Source organism: Polyodon spathula, chromosome 5, assembly GCF_017654505.1.
Source record: "Polyodon spathula isolate WHYD16114869_AA chromosome 5, ASM1765450v1, whole genome shotgun sequence".
NCBI classification, from domain to species: domain Eukaryota; kingdom Metazoa; phylum Chordata; class Actinopteri; order Acipenseriformes; family Polyodontidae; genus Polyodon; species Polyodon spathula.
Window position 1 is genome coordinate 79,492,235 of NC_054538.1, and position 27,375 is coordinate 79,519,609.

General features: G+C 47.5%; 1 protein-coding gene across 2 annotated transcripts in view; it reads left to right on the forward strand.

The window, feature by feature from the left end:
• The window catches only part of pkdcca (protein kinase domain containing, cytoplasmic a), a 37,322-nt gene extending 11,798 nt beyond the window's left edge, over window positions 1-25,524 (forward strand). The window contains exons 2-8 of one of the 2 annotated variants that reach the window (XM_041251441.1): window positions 3,852-3,974; window positions 12,180-12,451; window positions 12,948-13,027; window positions 14,017-14,124; window positions 20,366-20,440; window positions 23,391-23,564; window positions 25,184-25,524. In XM_041251441.1, the coding sequence (XP_041107375.1) occupies window positions 3,852-3,974; window positions 12,180-12,451; window positions 12,948-13,027; window positions 14,017-14,124; window positions 20,366-20,440; window positions 23,391-23,564; window positions 25,184-25,269 (918 nt within the window). In that variant the 3' untranslated portion in view covers window positions 25,270-25,524. The remainder of the gene's footprint in view (window positions 1-3,851; window positions 3,975-12,179; window positions 12,452-12,947; window positions 13,028-14,016; window positions 14,125-20,365; window positions 20,441-23,390; window positions 23,565-25,183) is intronic. The other variant, XM_041251442.1, reaches the window with a different exon arrangement.
• The last annotated feature ends 1,851 nt before the right edge of the window (window positions 25,525-27,375 follow it).

The window sequence follows — 27,375 nt, forward strand, 5'->3', positions numbered from 1 at the left end:
GCTTCAGCAAAGTATGTGTTTATTTCTGTATTAATAATTTCAGATACATATTAATGGTGTCTTACACTGCTGGTTCATTAGCCTACTTCATAGCGTGTGTAGATGAATATAGAGAGACAGGGAGTGCTGGTGTGAGAGGAGCAGGGTAACAGCAGAGACATGAGGGACGCAACTGTCTGTCTGTCTGTCTGTCTGTCTGTCTGTCTGCTTGATTGTCTTATATTCTGCTTGATAGTCTTTTTATTTCAGGCTGTTTGGAAACATATAAAGTTAAAAGATAATTAAATATATTTAATATTCTACTCTATCTATCTATCTATATCTATCTATCTATCTATCTATCTATCTATCTATCTGTCACAAACTATCTATTTATCTATCTTTCAGAAACAATATTGAGTCAAGTGACTTTTTTGATTGTTGGTATTTAATGTTAATAAAGTTACACTTAGCTCAGTGCAGCTCAGCTCAGCTCGGTTGGGTCAGCGTGTTTTTGCCCCCACACTGACCAGCTATTGGCCAACTTTCCTCCCTCTCGCTGTCCTGTGAGTCCAGTGATGATAACGATAACATCAGAATAGTCTGTTTTGTAGCGTTTCTCTTCATTGAGCTTGTAGCTCTGTCAGCCTCCTGCCCCCTCTGTGCAGGACAATGAAGGAGGTAGAGCTGCTATTGAAACAGAGCGGGCTTGCAAAGCTAGGAGAGCAGGGTTCTATAGGCAGGGAGTGGAGCTGCTATTGAAACAGAGCGGGCTTGCAAAGCTAGGAGAGCAGGGTTCTATAGGCAGGGAGTGGAGCTGCTATTGAAACAGAGCGGGCTTGCAAAGCTAGGAAAGCAGGGTTCTATAGGCAGGGAGTGGAGCTGCTATTGAAGCAGAGCGGGCTTGCAAAGCTAGGAGAGCAGGGTTCTATAGGCAGGGAGTGGAGCTGCTATTGAAGCAGAGCGGGCTTGCAAAGCTGCTAGGAAAGCTAGGAGAGGGTTCTATAGCCAGGGAGTGGAGCTGCTATTGAAGCAGAACGGGCTTGCAAAGCTAGGAGAGCAGGGTTCTATAGCCAGGGAGTGGAGCTGCTACTGAAACAGAGTGGGCTTGCAAAGCTAGGAGAGCAGGGTTCTATAGGCAGGGAGTGGAGCTGCTATTGAAACAGAGCGGGCTTGCAAAGCTAGGAGAGCAGGGTTCTATAGGCAGGGAGTGGAGCTGCTATTGAAGCAGAGCGGGCTTGCAAAGCTAGGAGAGCAGGGTTCTATAGCCAGGGAGTGGAGCTGCTACTGAAACAGAGCGGGCTTGCAAAGCTAGGAGAGCAGGGTTCTATAGGCAGGGAGTGGAGCTGCTATTGAAGCAGAGCGGGCTTGCAAAGCTAGGAGAGCAGGATTCTATAGCCAGGGAGTGGAGCTGCTACTGAAGCAGAGCGGGCTTGCAAAGCTAGGAGAGCAGGGTTCTATAGGCAGGGAGTGGAGCTGCTATTGAAGCAGAGCGGGCTTGCAAAGCTAGGAGAGCAGGGTTCTATAGCCAGGGAGTGGAGCTGCTATTGAAGCAGAGCGGGCTTGCAAAGCTAGGAGAGCAGGGTTCTATAGGGGAGTGGAGCAGGGAGTGGAGCTGGAGAGCAGGGTATAGGCAGGGAGTGAATTGAAGCAGAGCGGGCTTGCAAAGCTAGGAGAGCAGGATTCTATAGCCAGGGAGTGGAGCTGCTACTGAAGCAGAGCGGGCTTGCAAAGCTAGGAGAGCAGGGTTCTATAGGCAGGGAGTGGAGCTGCTATTGAAGCAGAGCGGGCTTGCAAAGCTAGGAGAGCAGGGTTCTATAGCCAGGGAGTGGAGCTGCTACTGAAACAGAGCGGGCTTGCAAAGCTAGGAGAGCAGGGTTCTATAGCCAGGGAGTGGAGCTGCTACTGAAACAGAGCGGGCTTGCAAAGCTAGGAGAGCAGGGTTCTATAGGCAGGGAGTGGAGCTGCTATTGAAGCAGAGCGGGCTTGCAAAGCTAGGAGAGCAGGGTTCTATAGCCAGGGAGTGGAGCTGCTACTGAAACAGAGCGGGCTTGCAAAGCTAGGAGAGCAGGGTTCTATAGGCAGGGAGTGGAGCCGCTACTGAAACAGAGCGGGCTTGCAAAGCTAGGAGAGCAGGGTTCTATAGCCAGGGAGCACGTTTCAAACAGGACTGCTTACAGAGCTGTCTTTTAAAAAAAAAGAAAACATATGCCAAGTTAAATAATCTAAAGAAATAAGGAGAATTTTGTTTGTGAAAAAATAGAATTTATTTAAGGACCCTGAAAATCCTACATTTATTTGATCATCAGCCAAATTGTAAAAATGCTGAAGTTCAAACAAACTAAATATAAAAAAGGAAGTAGTGAAATAATGCAGGGTCAGTTCAGGGACTGGAGCAGATTGACGGGCTACCAATGATACGCAGAGTGCTGGAAGTAAGAAGATACTTTCATGTCTGCTCTGGACAGACATGGACATGAAGAGAACAGGATTAATTGTTTCAGAAACACACATACAGAGCAGGATCTGGTCTGGGATGTAAAAAGCAAGAGTCTCCTTTGTTGTTTGATTGTGATTGCTGCGGAAGCAGTGTTCCGAAGTCCTGGAAGAGCACGCTCCCCCCCCTGCTCTTCTCACCACACGACAGGCCTGTCGTGCCAGCCTGCTTCCCAGAGCTGAATTACTTGGCAGCCCAGCATTTGTTCTTAATGTCTCTTGTGTGTGGTACGTTATGCAGAGCGGTGTGTTTGTGTGTGATTAGTTTGTGTTTGTGTGTGTGTGTGTGATTAGTGTGTGTGCTTAGTGTGTGTTTGTGTGTTTGTCTGTGATTAGTGTGTGTGTTTGTGTTTGTGTGATTTGTGTGTGTGTGTAAGTGTGTGTGTGTGTGTGTGTGTGTGTGTTTGTGTGTGTTTGTGTGTGTGTGTTTAGTGAGTGTGTGTGTGTGTGTGTGTATATGTGTGTGTGTACATGTGCGTGTGATTAGTGTGTGTTTGTGTGTGTGTGATTAGTGTGTGTCTGTGTTTGTGTGATTAGTGTGTGTATGTGATTAGTGTGTGTGTGTGCTTGCGCGTGTGCATGTGTGTGTGATTAGTGTGTGTTTGTGTGTGTGTGATTAGTGTGTGTGTGTGTGTATGTGCGTGCGCACGTGTGTGTGTTTGTGTGTGTGTTCTAGAGCCCTGCTTTGCTATGGTACTGTGTGGTACGTTGCATGCTGGTTTAAGGACTAGCCTTAATATCTCACAAAATAAATAATTCAACACCCTGCCCAGATATTTGCTTTAGCGTTTACTTGAGAGTTAAAAGCAAAAAACAACAGTGCTCTGCAGTTGGAGCTGAAAGCATTTCTCTGAAACCCCAAAGCACTAATAAGCTTTTCTTGAGCTGCTCTGAGCTCTGTAAACACACACACTTGGTTGGCCTAGAGCTCACAATGAGAAGTATGCCGCTCTGCTGTGAGGTATCGAGTCCAGCAAGACTGCATGGAGCTGTTTCAATCCAGGGGCCCAATACCAACAAAAACTTAAACGCTGAGCACTGGACTACCTGGATAACCTGATCAAGTGTCAAATCTCCAATTGCAACTCCAACTCCAATTGTGCGTCCTGTTTACAGACTGACTGTCCTGTAGGCGGCCAACGCTGACTTCCACAGATCACACCCACCCTTTCAACACTGACTCCTAGACCCCTTCAGGCATCCTCTACAATAAATATACAGCCAGGACAGGTTCTTTTGTTGCAGCAATTATTTTCCAAGTGTCCCGTTTGATTTTGCCCATTGGGAGTCTAGAGGTGTCTTGCAAGGTGTTGGAGGTGTGAGGTATGTGTTTACTGACCTGACCCAACCTATTCCATGTGTTTCTGTTCCTGCAGCTCCATGGTTACTGTTACCAGGACAGCAATGACATCACTGACACCCTGACTGCCATCACCGAGCTGGGCAATCCCCTGGAGATGATCCAGCTGCTGCAGACCTCCTGGGAGGAGCGCTTCCGAGTGAGTAGTGTGTCCGTCTGTGTGTGTGTGAGTGTGTGTCTGTATATCTGTGTGTGTCTGCCTGTCTGCCTGTTTCTCTGTCTGTCTGTCTGCCTGCCTACCTGTAAAGCATTACTAAACATGGTAAACTATGGTAAATGAAAGTGGGAAGAGCCTGAGAAAAATGACAGTGAAAATTTACTGTGGTAAACTCTGATAAGGTTAAGCAGAATTAAACAGTTTCTACATACTCCTTGGAGGAACAGATGGGGACTTCTCCAGAATCATCAGCACATTGATACAACACAGGATCCTCCTCTAGTCTCACCTCCATCAGCACATTGATACAACACAGGATCCTCCTCCAGTCTCACCTCCAATCATCAGCACATTGATACAACACAGGATCCTCCTCCAGTCTCACCTCCATCAGCACATTGATACAACACAGGATCCTCCTCCAGTCTCACCTCCATCAGCACATTGATACAACACAGGATCCTCCTCCAGTCTCACCTCCATCAGCACATTGATACAACACAGGATCCTCCTCCAGTCTCACCTCCATCAGCACATTGATACAACACAGGATCCTCCTCCAGTCTCACCTCCAATCATCAGCACATTGATACAACACAGGATCCTCCTCCAGTCTCACCTCCAATCATCAGCACATTGATACAACACAGGATCCTCCTCTAGTCTCACCTCCATCAGCACATTGATACAACACAGGATCCTCCTCCAGTCTCACCTCCAATCATCAGCACATTGATACAACACAGGATCCTCCTCCAGTCTCACCTCCATCAGCACATTGATACAACACAGGATCCTCCTCCAGTCTCACCTCCATCAGCACATTGATACAACACAGGATCCTCCTCTAGTCTCACCTCCAGTCATCAGCACATTGATACAACACAGGATCCTCCTCCAATCTCACCTCCATCAGCACAATGATACAACACAGGATCCTCCTCCAGTCTCACCTCCAATCATCAGCACATTGATACAACACAGGACCCTCCTCTAGTCTCACCTCCAATCATCAGCACATTGATACAACACAGGATCCTCCTCTAGTCTCACCTCCATCAGCACATTGATACAACACAGGATCCTCCTCCAGTCTCACCTCCAATCATCAGCACATTGATACAACACAGGATCCTCCTCCAGTCTCACCTCCAATCATCAGCACATTGATACAACACAGGATCCTCCTCCAGTCTCACCTCCATCATCAGCACATTGATACAACACAGGATCCTCCTCCAGTCTCACCTCCAATCATCAGCACATTGATACAACACAGGATCCTCCTCCAGTCTCACCTCCAATCATCAGCACATTGATACAACACAGGATCCTCCTCCAGTCTCACCTCCAATCATCAGCACATTGATACAACACAGGATCCTCCTCCAGTCTCACCTCCAATCATCAGCACATTGATACAACACAGGATCCTCCTCCCAGTCTCACCTCCATCATCAGCACATTGATACAACACAGGATCCTCCTCCAGTCTCACCTCCATCAGCACATTGATACAACACAGGATCCTCCTCCAGTCTCACCTCCATCAGCACATTGATACAACACAGGATCCTCCTCCAGTCTCACCTCCATCATCACATTGATACAACACAGGATCCTCCTCCAGTCTCACCTCCACCTCCATCAGCACATTGATACAACACAGGATCCTCCTCCAGTCTCACCTCCAATCATCAGCACATTGATACAACACAGGATCCTCCTCCAGTCTCACCTCCAATCATCAGTCACATTGATACAACACAGGATCCTCCTCCAGTCTCACCTCCATCAGCACATTGATACAACACAGGATCCTCCTCCAGTCTCACCTCCATCAGCACATTGATACAACACAGGATCCTCCTCCAGTCTCACCTCCATCATCAGCACATTGATACAACACAGGATCCTCCTCCAGTCTCACCTCCATCAGCACATTGATACAACACAGGATCCTCCTCCAGTCTCACCTCCATCAGCACATTGATACAACACAGGATCCTCCTCCAGTCTCACCTCCATCAGCACATTGATACAACACAGGATCCTCCTCCAGTCTCACCTCCAATCATCAGCACATTGATACAACACAGGATCCTCCTCCAGTCTCACCTCCAATCATCAGCACATTGATACAACACAGGATCCTCCTCCAGTCTCACCTCCATCATCAGCACATTGATACAACACAGGATCCTCCTCCAGTCTCACCTCCATCATCAGCACATTGATACAACACAGGATTCTCCTCCAGTCTCACCTCCATCAGTACATTGATACAACACAGGATCCTCCTCTAGTCTCACCTCCAATCATCAGCACATTGATACAACACAGGACCCTCCTCTAGTCTCACCTCCAATCATCAGCACATTGATATACAACACAGGATCCTCCTCCAGTCTCACCTCCATCAGCACATTGATACAACACAGGATCCTCCTCCAGTCTCACCTCCATCAGTCATTGATACAGCACAGGATCCTCCTCCAGTCTCACCTCCATCAGCACATTGATACAACACAGGATCCTCCTCCAGTCTCACCTCCATCAGCACATTGATACAACACAGGATCCTCCTCCAGTCTCACCTCCATCAGCACATTGATACAACACAGGATCCTCCTCCTAGTCTCACCTCCAATCATCTCACCTCCATCAGCACATTGATACAACACAGGATCCTCCTCCAGTCTCACCTCCATCAGTCATTGATACAACACAGGATCCTCCTCCAGTCTCACCTCCATCAGCACATTGATACAACACAGGATCCTCCTCCAGTCTCACCTCCATCATCAGCACATTGATACAACACAGGATCCTCCTCCAGTCTCACCTCCATCAGCACATTGATACAACACAGGATCCTCCTCCAGTCTCACCTCCAATCATCAGCACATTGATACAACACAGGATCCTCCTCCAGTCTCACCTCCATCATCAGCACATTGATACAACACAGGATCCTCCTCCCCTCCAGTCTCACCTCCAATCATCAGCACATTGATACAGCACAGGATCCTCCTCCAGTCTCACCTCCATCAGCACATTGATACAACACAGGATCCTCCTCCAGTCTCACCTCCAATCATCAGCACATTGATACAACACAGGATCCTCCTCCAGTCTCACCTCCATCAGCACATTGATACAGCACAGGATCCTCCTCCAGTCTCACCTCCATTGATACAACACAGGACCCTCCTCTAGCACATTGATACAACACAGGATCCTCCTCCAGTCTCACCTCCATCAGCACATTGATACAACACAGGATCCTCCTCCAGTCTCACCTCCAATCATCAGCACATTGATACAACACAGGATCCTCCTCCAGTCTCACCTCCATCAGCACATTGATACAACACAGGATCCTCCTCCAGTCTCACCTCCAATCATCAGCACATTGATACAACACAGGATCCTCCTCCAGTCTCACCTCCATCAGCACATTGATACAACACAGGATCCTCCTCCAGTCTCACCTCCAATCATCAGCACATTGATACAACACAGGATCCTCCTCCAGTCTCACCTCCATCAGCACATTGATACAACACAGGATCCTCCTCCAGTCTCACCTCCATCATCAGCACATTGATACAACACAGGATCCTCCTCCAGTCTCACCTCCATCAGCACATTGATACAGCACAGGATCCTCCTCCAGTCTCACCTCCAATCATCAGCACATTGATACAACACAGGATCCTCCTCCAGTCTCACCTCCATCAGCACATTGATACAACACAGGATCCTCCTCCAGTCTCAGTCTCACCTCCAATCATCAGCACATTGATACAACACAGGATCCTCCTCCAGTCTCACCTCCATCAGCACATTGATACAACACAGGATCCTCCTCCAGTCTCACCTCCATCAGCACATTGATACAACACAGGATCCTCCTCCAGTCTCACCTCCATCAGCACATTGATACAACACAGGATCCTCCTCCAGTCTCACCTCCATCAGCACATTGATACAACACAGGATCCTCCTCCAGTCTCACCTCCATCAACACATTGATACAACACAGGATCCTCCTCCAGTCTCACCTCCATCAGTACATTGATACAACACAGGATTCTCCTCCAGTCTCACCTCCATCATTGATACAACACAGGATCCTCCTCTAGTCTCACCTCCAATCATCAGCACATTGATACAACACAGGATCCTCCTCCAGTCTCACCTCCAATCATCAGCACATTGATACAACACAGGATCCTCCTCCAGTCTCACCTCCATCATCAGCACATTGATACAACACAGGATCCTCCTCCAGTCTCACCTCCATCATCAGCACATTGATACAACACAGGATCCTCCTCCAGTCTCACCTCCATCATCAGCACATTGATACAACACAGGATCCTCCTCCAGTCTCACCTCCATCAGCACATTGATACAACACAGGATCCTCCTCCAGTCTCACCTCCATCAAGCACATTGATACAACACAGGATCCTCCTCCAGTCTCACCTCCATCAGCACATTGATACAACACAGGATCCTCCTCCAGTCTCACCTCCATCAGCACATTGATACAACACAGGATCCTCCTCCAGTCTCACCTCCAATCATCAGCACATTGATACAACACAGGATCCTCCTCCAGTCTCACCTCCATCAGCACATTGATACAACACAGGATCCTCCTCCTGTCTCACCTCCAATCATCAGCACATTGATACAACACAGGATCCTCCTCCAGTCTCACCTCCATCAGCACATTGATACAACACAGGATCCTCCTCCAGTCTCACCTCCATCAGCACATTGATACAACACAGGATCCTCCTCCAGTCTCACCTCCATCATCAGCACATTGATACAACACAGGATCCTCCTCCAGTCTCACCTCCATCAGCACATTGATACAACACAGGATCCTCCTCCAGTCTCACCTCCATCAGCTTGATCAGGATCCTCCTCCACATTGATACAACACACAGGATCCTCCTCCAGTCTCACCTCCAATCATCAGCACATTGATACAACACAGGATCCTCCTCCAGTCTCACCTCCATCATCAGCACATTGATACAACACAGGATCCTCCTCCAGTCTCACCTCCATCAGCACATTGATACAGGATCACACCTCCATCAGCACATTGATACAACACAGGATCCTCCTCCAGTCTCACCTCCTCAGCACATTGATACAACACAGGATCTCCAGTCTCACCTCCATCAGCACATTGATACAACACAGGATCCTCCTCCAGTCTCACCTCCATCAGCACATTGATACAACACAGGATCCTCCTCCAGTCTCACCTCCAATCATCAGTCACATTGATACAACACAGGATCCTCCTCCAGTCTCACCTCCATCATCAGCACATTGATACAGCACAGGATCCTCCTCCAGTCTCACCTCCATCAGCACATTGATACAACACAGGATCCTCCTCCAGTCTCACCTCCATCAGCACATTGATACAACACAGGATCCTCCTCCAGTCTCACCTCCATCAGCACATCATACAGCACATTGATTGATACAACACAGGATCCTCCTCTAGTCTCACCTCCAATCATCAGCACATTGATACAACACAGGACCCTCCTCTAGTCTCACCTCCAATCATCAGCACATTGATACAACACAGGATCCTCCTCCAGTCTCACCTCCAATCATCAGCACATTGATACAACACAGGATCCTCCTCCAGTCTCACCTCCATCAGTACATTGATACAACACAGGATCCTCCTCCTGTCTCACCTCCAATCATCAGCACATTGATGCAACACAGGATTCTCCTCCAGTCTCACCTCCATCAGTACATTGATACAACACAGGTTCCTCCCCTAGTCTCACCTCCAATCATCAGCACATTGATACAACACAGGATCCTCCTCCAGTCTCACCTCCATCAGCACATTGATACAACACAGGATCCTCCTCCAGTCTCACCTCCATCAGCACATTGATACAACACAGGATCCTCCTCCAGTCTCACCTCCATCAGCACATTGATACAACACAGGATCCTCCTCCAGTCTCACCTCCATCAGCACATTGATACAACACAGGATCCTCCTCCAGTCTCACCTCCAATCATCAGCACATTGATACAACACAGGATCCTCCTCCAGTCTCACCTCCATCAGCACATTGATACAACACAGGATCCTCCTCCAGTCTCACCTCCATCAGCACATTGATACAACACAGGATCCTCCTCCAGTCTCACCTCCATCAGCACATTGATACAGCACAGGATCCTCCTCCAGTCTCACCTCCATCAGCACATTGATACAACACAGGATCCTCCTCCAGTCTCACCTCCATCAGCACATTGATACAACACAGGATCCTCCTCCAGTCTCACCTCCATCAGCATATTGATACAACACAGAATCCTCCACCAGTCTCACCTCCATCAGCACATCATCGAATTGCGAAGTGGAATTTTTCTCAAGTCCCTATTTGTGCTTGTTTGTGCAAGCTCTGTGTGAGAAACAGCTGAGAGAGTACTGGGGCTTGTCCAATGTGAGGGACAGCTGAGAGAGTGCTGGGGCTTGTCCAAGGCCTCCGCCCATGTAGAAACAGGGCACCAAGATTTGCAGTTCATATGAGGGCTTAATAGACCCAGGGGGACCAGTCTGTAAATCAAGTGAATTTCATATAGCCTGTTTAGGTCTGCAGCCATTTCCTGTGCGCGTTGACGTATGCTTTCATACGGACTCTCTCCTGGGGCTGCGCACTGGAATCCAGTTTCAGTACAGAGACAGCGGCTGACTCAGATATTCACAGTTCTGAATTAGCTTTTAAAGCAATCTGTCGAATACAGATAGGAGTGATGGGTCAGGCTGCTCATTCCTCACCTCTCCACCCAGTGTAGCTTTTGAAATGAGACTGCAGGGTCTGTAGACCTCCCAGAGAAAGCAGCCTAATTATCCAACGCAGGTATAGAGAGGAACTGAGATGAACACAGACATTGACCCGCAGGAGCAGACAGACATGGAGAAAAGAGGCCTTGTTCCTCAGAAAGAAAACAGACAGAGTAAAAGCAGACAGACCCACTGACCAGACAGGGATTTCCCTCTCAGTGCAGCAAGATGCACACAGGGCTCTCCTGTCTCACACTGTCTGCAGCGAGAGAAAGCAGTTCATTATTAATGCCAGCAAGAGCTATGCTGCTTGACTCCTGCCTGCTCACATACTGTATTAATGAGCTGCTGCTCCTCGCAGTTGATAAGGAAAAATCTGCTAACCCCCCGCTGTCGGTGAAGCAGCTGGACTCGGCGTGCTGGAATCTGAAATCACAGAGTGGCCCATTACACATGACAAGCTTCTAACCCAGTCTCTAACTCAAGCATTGTTCTCTATTGAGTCTGTCTATGAGCCCAGTATATCAAGGGCTGCCCTTTGTGCTTGTGGAAGTGTGAGTCGTGTACTGTTCCTTTAACACAGTACTTCACCCGCCCCTTCCTTTCTCCAGCCACAGGTATTTGTCATGCTCTCGAGCCCTGAGCCTTTCAGACACAATAGACTGGGCTGAATCCACACTGAACATGGAGCAGCTGTATGCTTTGTGATATCAAGAGGGGTCGACCCATTCACACGCCAACAAGGAGCGGCCAAGCCAATTAGAAAAGCACAAAATGGGAACAAAGGAGAGGGGCGGTCCAGGGCAATGATGTCAGGAAAGGAAGGGGCTAGTTTAGCTCAGGGGATCAGGCTGAAGACTGGGAGGCAACTTCTGACTGGAAATATTTAGCAGTCTGGGGTGGGACTTTGACTTGTTGACGTGTCCTCATTATTAATCATTATGCCATTGGTTAGGTATCTAACAGATTGATTTGAATAAGTAAAAAATTAAATGAGTACATAGTACATTTTTCACTACATATTAAGTCAGCAACGCTGCAGTGTTAAAGCCCTGTGTAACTTTTCAGTATGCTTTGTGTGCTGTACTCTGTCTCCAGTGTGTCAGAGTTCCCAGTATGCTCTATGTGCTGTGCTCTGTCTCCAGTGTGTCAGAGTTCCCAGTATGCTTTATGTGCTGTACTCTGTCTCCAGTGTGTCACAGTTCCCAGTATGCTCTATGTGCTGTGCTCTGTCTCCAGTGTGTCAGAGTTCCCAGTATGCTCTATGTGCTGTGCTCTGTCTCCAGTGTGTCAGAGTTCTCAGTGATGTCAATGCTCTCTCTCCTCCTCAGATCTGCCTCTCGCTGGTTCGTCTCCTGCACTACCTGGCACACTCCCCCCTGGGCTCGGTCACGCTGCTGGATTTCCGGCCCCGGCAGTTTGTCATTGTGGACGGGGAGCTGAAGGTCACAGACCTGGACGATGCCAGCGCTGACGAGGCTCCCTGCTTCTCCAGTGCAGACTGCTTCATGGAGTTCCCTGCCCGAAACTTCACCCTGCATTGCTCCAGCCAGGGCCTCTGCCAGAGCATCAACGAGAAGAGGAACCTGTACAACGCCTACAGGTGAGGAGAGCTGCCTCGTCATGACCTCTGGAAGCAAGGTCTCCATGGGGTCAGGTATCAAGTGCTTGCGACGGCATAAAGGCTTTGGGCTCTACACCTGCATTCATTCATTAATAAATACACCAACAAATCCAAGTGCCGGGGCTGGTGGAGAAAGCAGAGAGACACTCAGTGAAGCCTGGTGCTCAGTCAGTGGGTACTGCAGATCAGTGCCCAGACAGCTGAAAGTTGTTGCTCTGAATTGACATGCTGCTGCTGCTGCTGCTGCTGCTGCTGTTGCTGCCGTGTTAAAGATGACTTATTTTCTGTTTGAAGCTGGTCGCTAAGGGATGTGTTTTATAAAACCCAGTCCAATCTGCTTTTCCTCCTGCAACTTTGGAATGTGATCATGGGAATTGTAAACATTTCTATTAAAGCATTCATTGCCTGGTTAATAAAGTAACTGAAATCACAATCAACATTCAGAAATTGTCAGTGTCTTCTGACTGTTTTCTAGGTTCTTCTTCACATACCTGCTGCCGCACAGCGCACCTACAGCCCTGAGACCCCTGCTGGACAGAATAGTCAACTCTACAGGTAAGAAGACACAGTGATACCATCCCCATTCCTCATTGTTATACAGATGTTCAGTGCTGCACTGTCCATATCTACAGTAGTTTGGCATTCTCTGCCCTATGTAATAGAAGTACATTTTTCAGACAGTTTAATTATAATCGTTTTTTCACAGTCTAGTTCTGTTTGACATGGTTTGATTTAAAATGCAGTGCAAAAGATCCATAACAAAGCAAGTAAAGCAGGAGTAAGAGACCCTCTGTATGGATAACGAGCTGTCCTGGGATGTGTACTGGCCTGACCCCTGTCCTCTGATGGCTCTTGAAGCTGCTGGCTCTGACAAGGTGCAGAGCGATCACATTACAGTCATCCAGCGCTATCTGTCTCATCTGCCTGCCTGGGACTCGCTGCACACTGGAGACACGCCAGTACTTTTAACTCTTCTTTTTTTTCATGTTAGTCTGCGGTATCTGTGCGCTCATCAGGCAGATGGTATGTCAGACAGTATTTTAACTCTGCTCTTCTGGGGCACAACAGCCCATGAAAGTGATTTGATGATGTGCCGTGAAGCGCGGTGGGAGAGAGACAGCATGTGATGCTATCTCTCCTTCACGGGTGCGCGCAGAGACAGGGGGGTTATTGTCTGAGAATATCACATCCCTCCCATCTGAGACTGTCCCTGAGAGCTACCCCGACCACACCACATTTCTAAAATAAAACTTCATTTCAGAGACTACATGATCCTCTGATCCCAAGTTTTCTGTACTCTGTGGTAGGAATAATAAGCTGGCTTTCAGAGCCTACTGAGTTTTTTATACAATAACGTACTTTTGAAGCACTAACTAACATACTGTTCTCTACACTATACTGAGTTTAATTCTCTAAGATCCCCAGTTCTGAGTTCCAGTGCACTGAATTCCTTGTCTGTCCGTGCTGAGCTGTATTGAATTCTCTCAGATCTTGGGACCTTGTCCTGTCAGTCTAACAGTGTCTCTCCCATGTCTCTGGTGTAGGAGAGCTGCGCTGGGGGATTGATGAGACTCTGTCTGAACTGGAGAAGCTCCTCCACCTCTACAGCAATGGCCTGTACCTGCAGAACACAACCCAGGCCCCCCGAGCCGGTGAGAACACCTCTTATTACACTTAACAAATAAGCAGGGAAACCTACCTGTTACTGCACTCCCCAAACAAGCAGGGAAACCTACCTCTTACTGCACTGAATAAACAAGCAGGGAAACCTACCTCTTACTGCACTCCCCAAACAAGCAGGGAAACCTACCTCTTACTGTACTGAATAAACAAGCAGGGAAACCTACCTCTTACTGCACTGAATAAACAAGCAGGGAAACCTACCTCTTACTGCACGCCCCAAATAAGCAGGGAAACCTACCTCTTACTGTACTTCCAAAACAAGCAGGGAAACCTACCTCTTACTGCACTCCCCAAACAAGCAGGGAAACCTACCTCTTACTGCACTGAATAAACAAGCAGGGAAACCTACCTCTTACTGCACTGAATAAACAAGCAGGGAAACCTACCTCTTACTGCACTGAATAAACAAGCAGGGAAACCTACCTCTTACTGCACGCCCCAAATAAGCAGGGAAACCTACCTCTTACTGTACTTCCAAAACAAGCAGGGAAACCTACCTCTTACTGCACTCCCCAAACAAGCAGGGAAACCTACCTCTTACTGCACTGAATAAACAAGCAGGGAAACCTACCTCTTATTGCACTGAATAAACAAGCAGGGAAACCTACCTCTTACTGCACTGAATAAACAAGCAGGGAAACCTACCTCTTACTGCACGCCCTAAATAAGCAGGGAAACCTACCTCTTACTGTACTTCCAAAACAAGCAGGGAAACCTACCTCTTACTGCACTGAATAAACAAGCAGGGAAACCTACCTCTTACTGCACTGAATAAACAAGCAGGGAAACCTACCTCTTACTGCACTGAATAAACAAGCAGGGAAACCTACCTCTTACTGCACGCCCCAAATAAGCAGGGAAACCTACCTCTTACTGCACTCCCCAAACAAGCAGGGAAACCTACCTCTTACTGCACTGAATAAACAAGCAGGGAAACCTACCTCTTACTGCACTGAATAAACAAGCAGGGAAACCTACCTCTTACTGCACTGAATAAACAAGCAGGGAAACCTACCTCTTACTGCACGCCCTAAATAAGCAGGGAAACCTACCTCTTACTGTACTTCCAAAACAAGCAGGGAAACCTACCTCTTACTGCACTCCCCAAACAAGCAGGCAAACTCTACCTCTTACTGCACTGAATAAACAAGCAGGGAAACCTACCTCTTACTGCACTCCCCAAACAAGCAGGGAAACCTACCTCTTACTGTACTGAATAAACAAGCAGGGAAACCTACCTCTTACTGCACTGAATAAACAAACCAGGAAACCTACATCTTACTGCACTGAATAAACAAGCAGGGAAAACTGACATGTCACTCCTACACCTGCACTGTCCTGCTCGACAACAACTGACCTGTCCCTCCTACACCGGCCCTGTCCTGCTCGACACACATCTGACCTGGTCCCTCCTGCACCTGCCCTGTCCTGCGCGACATACACCTGACCTGTCCCTCCTACATCTGCTCTGTCCTGCTCAACATACACCTGACCTGACCCTCCTTCACCTGCTCTACTCCTGGCAGAGGGTTTCACAGCCCTGAGCACGGTAGCTAATGTAACATTTTATTTTGACTTGGGATCTGGCAGCAGCTCTTCAGGTTTTGTTAAAACAATGCATTGTCCTCTCCTTATGTTCCTGTAAGAAAGGCATTTAGTTGCTTTTCTCCCAGACTTCAAACCTGATTCATTATCACCTGTGTAATGTAATTATACACAGACCTAATAATGAGTAAAAAGCAATCAGTAGTCCAAGTTCTAGAGAGATGTAAAGCAGCCGTATTCTTCATGTTTAAAAAACATTTACGCACACGCACACAAACACACACACTCACACACACTCACACACGCACGCGCACACACACACACAGACAACACGTACAGATAATGTTGTTTCTGTTGGCTTGTCAGTGGTGCGTGATGCTTGTGTAATTACTGTACTCAGTTCCTGAAGGGTGGGGGCTCTCAAATGATTGGATCTTGTAATTAGCTCCCATTCATACAGAAAGCTGGCATTCGCCATGCTGATTGAGACAGGCGGGGGAAGGTCCTGCTGTTTGAACTCTGGCCCGTGTACTGAGCGTGCGAGCTTGTTCAGAAAGAGGCACTGCGTCCACACTGGGGGGACAAAGAGCACAGATTTAGGCAAGTTAGCAAGATGTGGTAGTATCTCAATTCATTCACAGATAAATACATTACCATCATAGAGTAATACAATAATTAGTGCATGAATTGATAAAACTCAAGAGTTGTAGAATACATTAAAACACAATCACATTAATAGAAAACTGAAAGCCTGGAGTTCCCTTTTAAAACCTGCCTCTCTCTGTCCTTCTCCTTCTCCCTCGCTCCCTCTCTCTCTCCCTCTCCCTGTCCCCGCCCTCTCTCTCCCTCTTCCTTGCTTCAGTAGCAATGTAAAGCATATGCAGACAGTTGATGATTGATAAGGGATTTTGGGGAGAGGGATTTTTTTTGTTTTGTAGCCGCAGCTCCAGTTAACCCTTACTAGCCTAAATATCAAAATATAGGTCCCAGCAAGAAATACTGTACTTAGCAAAGTTACCTATGAATTTAACAAGCAGTGATCTCAAACACACAGACACATGTCCACGCAGTGATCTCAAACACACACAGACATGTCCAAGCAATAGCAGCACACCAATAAGTTGACTTTATTATAGCGCTGGTGTTTATGAATGTAGCCTGTGCTCATCTACTGTACTATCCATAGCAAGGTGCCTTATATACTGGTTTCATACTGGTTATGCACACAGCAGATAGTGTATACAGCAACTCAAATATTGGACTTTAACACAATGACTGTAGAGACTCCAGTGTATTTAACAATCACGACTCCAGTGTATTTAACAATCACAACTCCAGTGTATTTAACAATCACGACTCCAGTGTATTTAACAATCACGACTCCAGCTTCGACTAGCCAGTGCAGAGTGCAGTTTAAATGTGACTCGGGGCTCCTCAGGGGTTCCTGTGTGCCCAGGGTGTGCAGTTTAAATGTGACTCGGGGCTCCTCAGGGGTTCCTGTGTGCCCAGGGTGTGCAGTTTAAATGTGACTCGGGGCTCCTCAGGGGTTCCTGTGTGCCCAGGGTGTGCAGTTTAAATGTGACTCAGGGCTCCTCAGGGGTTCCTGTGTGCCCAGGGTGTGCAGTTTAAATGTGACTCGGGGCTCCTCAGGGGTTCCTGTGTGCCCAGGGTGTGCAGTTTAAATGTGACTCGGGGCTCCTCAGGGGTTCCTGTGTGCCCAGGGTGTGCAGTTTAAATGTGACTCGGGGCTCCTCAGGGGTTCCTGTGTGCCCAGGGTGTGCAGTTTAAATGTGACTCGGGGCTCCTCAGGGGTTCCTGTGTGCCCAGGGTGTGCAGTTTAAATGTGACTCGGGGCTCCTCAGGGGTTCCTGTGTGCCCAGGGTGTGCAGTTTAAATGTGACTCGGGGCTCCTCAGGGGTTCCTGTGTGCCCAGGGTGTGCAGTTTAAATGTGACTCGGGGCTCCTCAGGGGTTCCTGTGTGCCCAGGGTGTGCAGTTTAAATGTGACTCGGGGCTCCTCAGGGGTTCCTGTGTGCCCAGGGTGTGCAGTTTAAATGTGACTCGGGGCTCCTCAGGGGTTCCTGTGTGCCCAGGGTGTGCAGTTTAAATGTGACTCGGGGCTCCTCAGGGGTTCCTGTGTGCCCAGGGTGTGCAGTTTAAATGTGACTCGGGGCTCCTCAGGGGTTCCTGTGTGCCCAGGGTGTGCAGTTTAAATGTGACTCGGGGCTCCTCAGGGGTTCCTGTGTGCCCATGGTGTGCAGTTTAAATGTGACTCGGGGCTCCTCAGGGGTTCCTGTGTGCCCATGGTGTGCAGTTTAAATGTGACTCGGGGCTCCTCAGGGGTTCCTGTGTGCCCAGGGTGTGCAGTTTAAATGTGACTCGGGGCTCCTCAGGGGTTCCTGTGTGCCCAGGGTGTGCAGTTTAAATGTGACTCGGGGCTCCTCAGGGGTTCCTGTGTGCCCAGGGTGTGCAGTTTAAATGTGACTCGGGGCTCCTCAGGGGTTCCTGTGTGCCCAGGGTGTGCAGTTTAAATGTGACTCGGGGCTCCTCAGGGGTTCCTGTGTGCCCAGGGTGTGCAGTTTAAATGTGACTCGGGGCTCCTCAGGGGTTCCTGTGTGCCCAGGGTGTGCAGTTTAAATGTGACTCGGGGCTCCTCAGGGGTTCCTGTGTGCCCAGGGTGTGCAGTTTAAATGTGACTCGGGGCTCCTCAGGGGTTCCTGTGTGCCCAGGGTGTGCAGTTTAAATGTGACTCGGGGCTCCTCAGGGGTTCCTGTGTGCCCAGGGTGTGCAGTTTAAATGTGACTCGGGGCTCCTCAGGGGTTCCTGTGTGCCCAGGGTGTGCAGTTTAAATGTGACTCGGGGCTCCTCAGGGGTTCCTGTGTGCCCAGGGTGTGCAGTTTAAATGTGACTCGGGGCTCCTCAGGGGTTCCTGTGTGCCCAGGGTGTGCAGTTTAAATGTGACTCGGGGCTCCTCAGGGGTTCCTGTGTGCCCAGGGTGTGCAGTTTAAATGTGACTCGGGGCTCCTCAGGGGTTCCTGTGTGCCCAGGGTGTGCAGTTTAAATGTGACTCGGGGCTCCTCAGGGGTTCCTGTGTGCCCAGGGTGTGCAGTTTAAATGTGACTCGGGGCTCCTCAGGGGTTCCTGTGTGCCCAGGGTGTGCAGTTTAAATGTGACTCGGGGCTCCTCAGGGGTTCCTGTGTGCCCAGGGTGTGCAGTTTAAATGTGACTCGGGGCTCCTCAGGGGTTCCTGTGTGCCCAGGGTGTGCAGTTTAAATGTGACTCGGGGCTCCTCAGGGGTTCCTGTGTGCCCAGGGTGTGCAGTTTAAATGTGACTCGGGGCTCCTCAGGGGTTCCTGTGTGCCCAGGGTGTGCAGTTTAAATGTGACTCGGGGCTTCTCAGGAGTTCCTGTGTGCCCAGGGTGTGCAGTTTAAATGTGACTCGGGGCTCCTCAGGGGTTCCTGTGTGCCCAGGGTGTGCAGTTTAAATGTGACTCAGGGCTTCTCAGGGGTTCCTGTGTGCCCAGGGTGTGCAGTTTAAATGTGACTCGGGGCTCCTCAGGGGTTCCTTTGTGCCTGGGGTGTGCTGGCAGCCTCACTCCCGCAGGTGCGCAGTTTAACTGTCTTCATTTGCTGCCATTGTATCCCACTCCCTGTTGAGTGAAGCCTTCAGCTCGCTGAACGTATTAGCTGTTTATTTTCCAGGCCCACAGTCGGGTTGACAGAGCGCTCTTTGTACAGGAGAGCCAAGGCTCCAGGGCCACTTGGTGAAGCTGTCATGTTTGAATAGAAACTATGAGGGATAGATAACACTCCAGTCAGACAGACAGACCGAGAGGCAGGCAAATAGGCAAGCAGACAGACAGGCAGACAGGCAGACAGGCAGGCAGAGAGACAGGCAGACATGACCCATGGGGAGAACATTCACATTCATGGTTCTGAAACAGAACTGTGTATTGAGTTTGTACTGCATGTCACTGTATACAGTGTGTTCCAGTTTGCAAGATTGTGCATGCATGATACCGGCGTATACATGAATAAAGCAGTTGTTGTGTAACTAATGTTTGTTGACCCGAAGTTAAACTGCAGACTCTGTTTAACTAAGGGTTGCCAAGGGCCTGTGTGTCCTGGAAGATCAAATGACATAAAAGTCACCTGACCAAGCACTCCTCTCACTGGCTGTTCAGAGTGAAGTGCTGTTTAAATGAGTTGGTGATGTGCATGGGTCAGGGGATCAGCCACACCCTCCTCACTCTCCCCCAGAACCCCTCTCAGAGTTCCTGAAGAGCTAAGTGATACTGTAACCCAGGACTCGCTCAGACAGGGAGCCTGTGAAAGCATAGCAGAGTGTAATAAAGCATAGGGAACTCACGGTAAAGAATAGGGATGCATTGTAAAGAATAGAAAGGTATGGTATTAATAAAATTGGAAAACCAGGGCAAACTATGGTAAATGCATAATATAAGCATGGCAAAAGCATGACAGAACTGCCAAAAATACCACGTGGTGAACTTTTGTAAGGGTCTGTGCTGAAGGAGACGCTCACAATCAGCCTCTAAACGCTAAACACCCTGCCTGCTCCTTCAAGGATCAGAGGTTGCATTGGATTTGTTTGGAGAGGTATATATTGATCTAGTTCAGCAGCTGTGCTCGTCTCCCTCTCTTGCAGGCAATGCTACAATTCAGCCCAGTCCTCTTTCTTTGCTGTTGCCCGGAGACTGTGGAATGCACAGTCAGCAGAGCAGTAAGATTTACAGGCTTTGATAAACAGGTTTGCAGAAAGGACCTCTCCTCAGGCTCTCTGGGGTCACTGTGTGGCTGTTAACTGTCATGATAACCCCAGCATGGAGAGCACATTACTGTCATTATTACTCTCGGGGACGGTAGTGACCAGAGCATCCAAACAACATGATGTTGTCAGTGTTTCAGATTCTATCTGTTGTGTAATAGAGGGGATTGCTGCACTGTAAATTCCATTATGTGCAAAAACTGCAAAAAAATCAATTGAAAGGTAATGCTGCCACATAATAAACACACAAAAAAAGAATTTGAAGAAAGAAAGTGAGACAATGAGGTACCAGCCAGGCTGAGCTGGATTAGATATACAAACACAATGAGGTACCAGCCTGGCTGAGCTGGATTAGATATACAAACACAGTGAGGTACCAGCCTGGCTGAGCTGGATTAGATATACAAACACAGTGAGGTACCAGCCTGGCTGAGCTGGATTAGATATACAAACACAGTGAGGTACCAGCCTGGCTGAGCTGGATTAGATATACAAACACAGTGAGGTACCAGCCTGGCTGAGCTGGATTAGATATACAAACACAATGAGGTACCAGCCTGGCTGAGCTGGATTAGATATACAAACACAATGAGGTACCAGCCTGGCTGAGCTGGATTAGATATACAAACACAGTGAGGTACCAGCCTGGCTGAGCTGGATTAGATATACAAACACAGTGAGGTACCAGCCTGGCTGAGCTGGATTAGATATACAAACACAATGAGATACCAGCCAGGCTGAGCTGGATTAGATATACAAACACAATGAGGTACCAGCCTGGCTGAGCTGGATTAGATATACAAACACAGTGAGGTACCAGCCTGGCTGAGCTGGATTAGATATACAAACACAATGAGATACCAGCCAGGCTGAGCTGGATTAGATATACAAACACAATGAGGTACCAGCCTGGCTGAGCTGGATTAGATATACAAACACAGTGAGGTACCAGCCTGGCTGAGCTGGATTAGATATACAAACACAGTGAGGTACCAGCCAGGCTGAGCTGGATTAGATATACAAACACAATGAGGTACTAGCCTGGTTGAGCTGGATTAGATATACAAACACAATGAGGTACTAGCCTGGCTGAGCTGGATTAGATATACAAACACAATGAGGTACTAGCCTGGCTGAGCTGGATTAGATATACAAACACAATGAGGTACCAGCCAGGCTGAGCTGGATTAGATATACAAACACAATGAGGTACCAGCCTGGTTGAGCTGGATTAGATATACAAACACAATGAGGTACCAGCCTGGCTGAGCTGGATTAGATATACAAACACAATGAGATACCAGCCAGGCTGAGCTGGATTAGATATACAAACACAATGAGGTACTAGCCTGGCTGAGCTGGATTAGATATACAAACACAATGAGGTACCAGCCAGGCTGAGCTGGATTAGATATACAAACACAATGAGGTACCAGCCTGGTTGAGCTGGATTAGATATACAAACACAATGAGGTACCAGCCAGGCTGAGCTGGATTAGATATACAAACACAATGAGGTACCAGCCTGGCTGAGCTGGGTGAGATGGGGCACCAGCAGACACAGGCAGTGAATCAGCAATCGAGGGATCCCATAAAACACTGTGAGGAGTGAATCAGCTCTACTGCCGTGTTTATGAAGTGTGTTTCAGTGCCGGGTCGTCCTGTAAAGAAGAGTGCGTATGGATTTTACAAAGACACAAAGCGTCGCTGGTAGAGACGGGCTTGATAGACTGAGTGACTTTACTGCAGGGTTGTATTTAGTCAGCCAGGCTGTAAATCAGGGAGGTTTATGAAGTCGTTTACTACTGGAGTGGGTCCTGCTTTATAAAGATGTGCAGCTTTCCTCCCATGCGTTCCCATTGTTATACTATTCACTTACCATAGTTTACCATGGTTTGCCATGTTTATTAATATACTACTGTTTACAGTGCTTTCCTTTGCTTTACCAGGCTTTCACTATGCTTTATGACACTTTGCTCTGTTTTGCTATGGGGAATGTTTATAAGGGCTGTGATGTCACACTCAGAGGATGAGAAGTGAGGGTTTTGGACTGACTTTGGTTTTTATCAAGATCCCAGCAAAGACCCAGCGAGATGTCACCGTTAAAGACACAGGCTTCCTTATCTTGTACATTAAAAAAAAATAAAACAAAGACATGATGTATTTTACAAAATTCTAGTAAAATAAGTCCAAAACACAGTATATCAGAGAATTGCATGACCCAGGTCAGTGAATAGCATGACCCAGGTCTGTGAATAGCATGACCCAGGACAGTGAATAGCATGACCCAGGACAGTGAATAGCATGACCCAGGACAGTGAAAAGCATGACCCAGGTCAATGAATAGAATGACCCAGGACAGTGAATAGCATGACCCAGGACAGTGAATAGCATGACCCAGGTCAGTGAATAGCATGACCCAGGACAGTGAATAGCATGACCCAGGACAGTGAATAGCATGACCCAGGTCAGTGAATAGCATGACCCAGGACAGTGAATAGCATGACCCAGGACAGTGAATAGCATGACCCAGGTCAGAGAATAATATGACCCAGGTTAGTGAATAGCATGACCCAGGACAGTGAATAGCATGACCCAGGTCAGAGAATAACATGAGCCAGGTCAGAGAATAATATGACCCAGGACAGTGAATAGCATGACCCAGGACAGTGAATAGCATGACCCAGGTCAGAGAATAACATGAGCCAGGTCAGAGAATAATATGACCCAGGTCAGTGAATAGCATGACCCAGGTCAGTGAATCGCATGACCCAGGTCAGTGAATCGCATGACCCAGGTCAGTGAATAGCATGACCAAGTTAACAATAGGCCTGTATGATGGTGTGTTTTATACTAACTCCAGTTCTGTATGCCTCTACCCTTTTCTCCCTGTGCTGTCTTGCAGAGTACAAGCGAGTGCTTGGTGCCTCCATCACCGGTGATAACTACCACTGCTGGCCCTCCTATAACCATGAGGGCTGCCTCCTGTCCGTCTTCAGCATCCAAGAGGCCATAGATGTGTGCGAGAGCCACGCCCAGTGCCGCGCCTTTGTGCTGACCAATCAGACTACCTGGACAGGTGAGCACCGCCGCTGCCTTGAGTACCCCTCGCTCTCTCTCATCCTTACACTGTCTCCATTTTTTCTCTATCCTCTCATCTGTAGGTCTGTGTGTGTGTGTGTGTGTGTAGGTCTATGTGTCTGTGTGTGTGTGTCTCTGTGTGTGTGTAGGTCTGTGTGTGTGTGTGTGTGTGTGTGTGTATGTCTTTGTGTCTGTGTGTGTGTGTCTCTGTGTGTGTGTAGGTCTATGTGTCTGTGTGTGTGTGTGTGTGTGTGTGTGTGTGTGTAGGTCTGTGTGTGTGTGTGTGTGTGTGTCTCTGTGTGTGTAGGCACGGGAGAGCAGTTGCACACAGGAGTTTCTAATAACTCTGCGGTGAAAGATGACTCTCTAATTAAACAATGTGCCCACAGATTGATGGCTGCAGCAATCACAGCTGCACGCCCCCTCGTCTCTCACAGCTTCTCTCATTCACTGTCATCTCACACAGGGAAACCCGGCCCGAGCTCTTAATTAAACTGTGCGGCTGAAAGGCAGCCGTCAGCACAACAATCACTAATCTTTATTGAAACAGGCTTGTTCGACCCAAAACACTTTCACATTCCTGCCCCTCCACGCCACTCCATGCCACTCCACTCCCTCCAGCTCATCCTCATCTGACCCAAACCACTTTCACATTCCTGCCCCTCCAGTCCATTCCTAGTTTTACAGAAATTGAATTGAATTGAATCTTATTATATAATTAAACTGCTGTGGACGCAGCCTCTAGCATGTAGCTACTACAGCAATTACAAGCAAAGACACTTACAGTACAGATTTCCTTCAGAGGTACATACTGAGGTCCACATTTAGCAAAGTTTAACAATAACAAAATGTTGGTTGACAACAAAACATAAACGATAACATGCTCCTGTTTACATTATTTGCAAAGACATGAATGTATTTGATGTTTCTTTTTATACCAGATTTATACATTCAAGATTCAAAATTCAAGCATGGAATTAATTATCCCCGATATTGTTTATTAGTTTATTAAAATGATATGATATTGAAATTAATACAGCACTTGTCAATTTCAAGCATGACATAGTTGTAATTGATAGGAAAACATTTTAAACTCTGGCAATAGTGTTCCACAAAGGGAAAACCATCAGCTTAAATTTGTTCAAATTTGTCCCCAGCTCTCCAGCCTCAGGGGCAGGGATTAACATTTTTCACATTTGATTTGGCTTCAATAAATCTGCCTTTTAAAAAAGCTTTACATACTTGGTGTGTGTCTCTTTCTTCTCTTCTGCGCTATTCAGGGTCTCAAGTTGTTGTCACCATGACATTATGTGGCAGATGTGGTTGTTTGATTTTCCAGGGTGCCTTCTGTAAAACAATGAAAATTCAATGGCAAAAACTTTGGTAAAGTAATGTTAAGGTTTGGTTGCAAAAGTCCTAAAGGTTGGGAAATTGCCAGTTAACATAGTTACGCAACCATAACTCTGCACCCTTATGTGCAGTCTTATATATATATATATCTTATATATATATATATATATATATATATATATATATATATATATATATATATATATATATATATATATTGCTAACTGGTGACTAAGAGTAACTCATTTGTCCCTGCCCGGCTCACAGGTCACCAGCTGATCTTCTTCAAGGCGGGCGCTGCCAGTCTGGTTCCAGACCCTGATAAAGTGACGTTCCTACGAGTGACAGGCTGAATGGAAGACGAGACACACAGTGGAGCTCAAACACAGGGCCTTGAGCAGCTCCGAGCCAGCCTGCTCTCCTGAGCACAGGCTGATTAGGCAGGGAGAAGGGAGAGGGGAGGGGAGACGGAGAGAGAGACACAGAGAAATATTCTTGCACTAATGCACCAATCCCTTGGGGTACTGACCTCTCCAAGCAGGAGTTGAACCAAAAGACAAACGTGCAATATCAGCGATCAAAACAATGTGATTATTATTATTATTATTATTATTATTATTATTATTATTATTATTATTATTATTATTAATAATAATAATAATAATAATAATAATAATAATAATAATAATAATAATAATAATAATAATAATAATTGTATTATTAGGATTATTATTGTTTTCACTGTTCTGTAATATATTTGCAACTGCCTTGGATATATTATTGTCTGAGTAGAACTGTGCTTAACAACCTCCTCTCCCTGCTCTGAGAAACCCTGTAACAAAAACATCTCAGCCTCAGGTCTCCATAAATCCAGTCTGTTTAAATATTACTCTGAAGAGGAACAAGTGATCAACCAAAGTTATATGGGGGGAATGTTTGACTGTACTCTCCCATAAGAATCTCCAAAGACTTGCTTACCTCAGCCCAATTGACCTCTTTAGAAGTAGGGAAGCCAGAAGTAGAAGCAACTGATTTACAGCAGCTTCCCTGGAGAGCTGAGTGGTCCACCACCTGGTCCCTGGAGAGCTGAGCGGTCCACTGCCTGGTCCCTGGAGAACTGAGCGGTCCATCCCCTAGTCCATAGAGAACTAAGCGGTCCATCGCCTGGTCCCTGGAGAGCTGAGCGGTCCATCGCCTGGCCCCTGGAGATCTGAGCGGTCCATCCCCTGGTCCATAGAGAACTAAGCAGTCCATCGCCTGGTCCCTGGAGAGCTGAGCTGACCATCGCCTGGTCCCTGGAGAGCTGAGTGGTCCATCGCCTGGTCCCTGGAGAGCTGAGCAGTCCATCGCCTGGTCCCTGGAGAGCTGAGTGGTCCATCACCTGGTCCCTGGAGAGCTGAGCGGTCCATCGCCTGGTCCATAGAGAACTAAGCGGTCAATCGCCTGGTCCCTGGAGAGCTGAGTGGTCCATCGCCTGGTCCCTGGAGAGCTGAGCGGTCCATCGCCTGGTCCCTGGAGAGCTGAGTGGTCCATCGCCTGGTCACTGGAGAGCTGAGTGGTCCATCGCCTGGTCCCTGGAGAGCTGAGTGGTCCATCGCCTGGTCCCTGGAGAGCTGAGCGGTCCATCGCCTGATGCAGGCTGCCAGACAGGGCCTTGTTGAGAGAGGTCGAGGTACATGCAGGAACAAGCAACCCAAATGTCAGCTTGCTCGACTCATCTCATCTTTTATTATGGGACAATCATGAATGCACTGTGTAGCATCTGAGGAACAGATATTCCAAAAGCAGTTCTATGTGATATATAATCTTGAGACCTGAATTCTAGTGTCAACTTGTTTAACTGGGGGCAAAAATAGTGTGGCCTGTAGAATTGGATTCTGAGGCTGCTGGTTATTCTTGTTATTTCAAGCTCAGATCCCTCCTCCAGCACTGTAAACTTTTACAAGTGGAAGACGTCACATAGCAGCAGAGGCAGTAAGAGAAAATGAAAGACTTTCATTTCTAAATGAAAATGAAACATGTATATCTGGACAGGAAACACAGATTGTCTACAGTATTTGCTTTCAGTGAAAGCAATAAGATAAGCGATAAAACTAAACTGTTAAAAATGACCATTGGCGTCAATGGATTTTTCTGTTGTTTTTTCATTTTTGTAGTTTGTATCATTTTGAGATTTGCTGTATATAATAATAATAATCATGATGATAATATTGTTTATTTTTGTATTGAAAAATAAAAGAATTGTGCTCTGTGTTTGAGTTGTCATATTTGACTGCGTGTCTGTGTGTTCAGGGTTGTGACCCCGGGGGTCACAAGGTCACCATGTTTACAAGCTCCATTGTTACCCCCAACCGGGCTGCTCCTCACCTCAGCAGAATTCCATCCCATAATCCACAGAGCAAACCAGGTGGGTCACACAGTGACATGCTGCAAAATGATCTTCCAAATGTACTGTGATA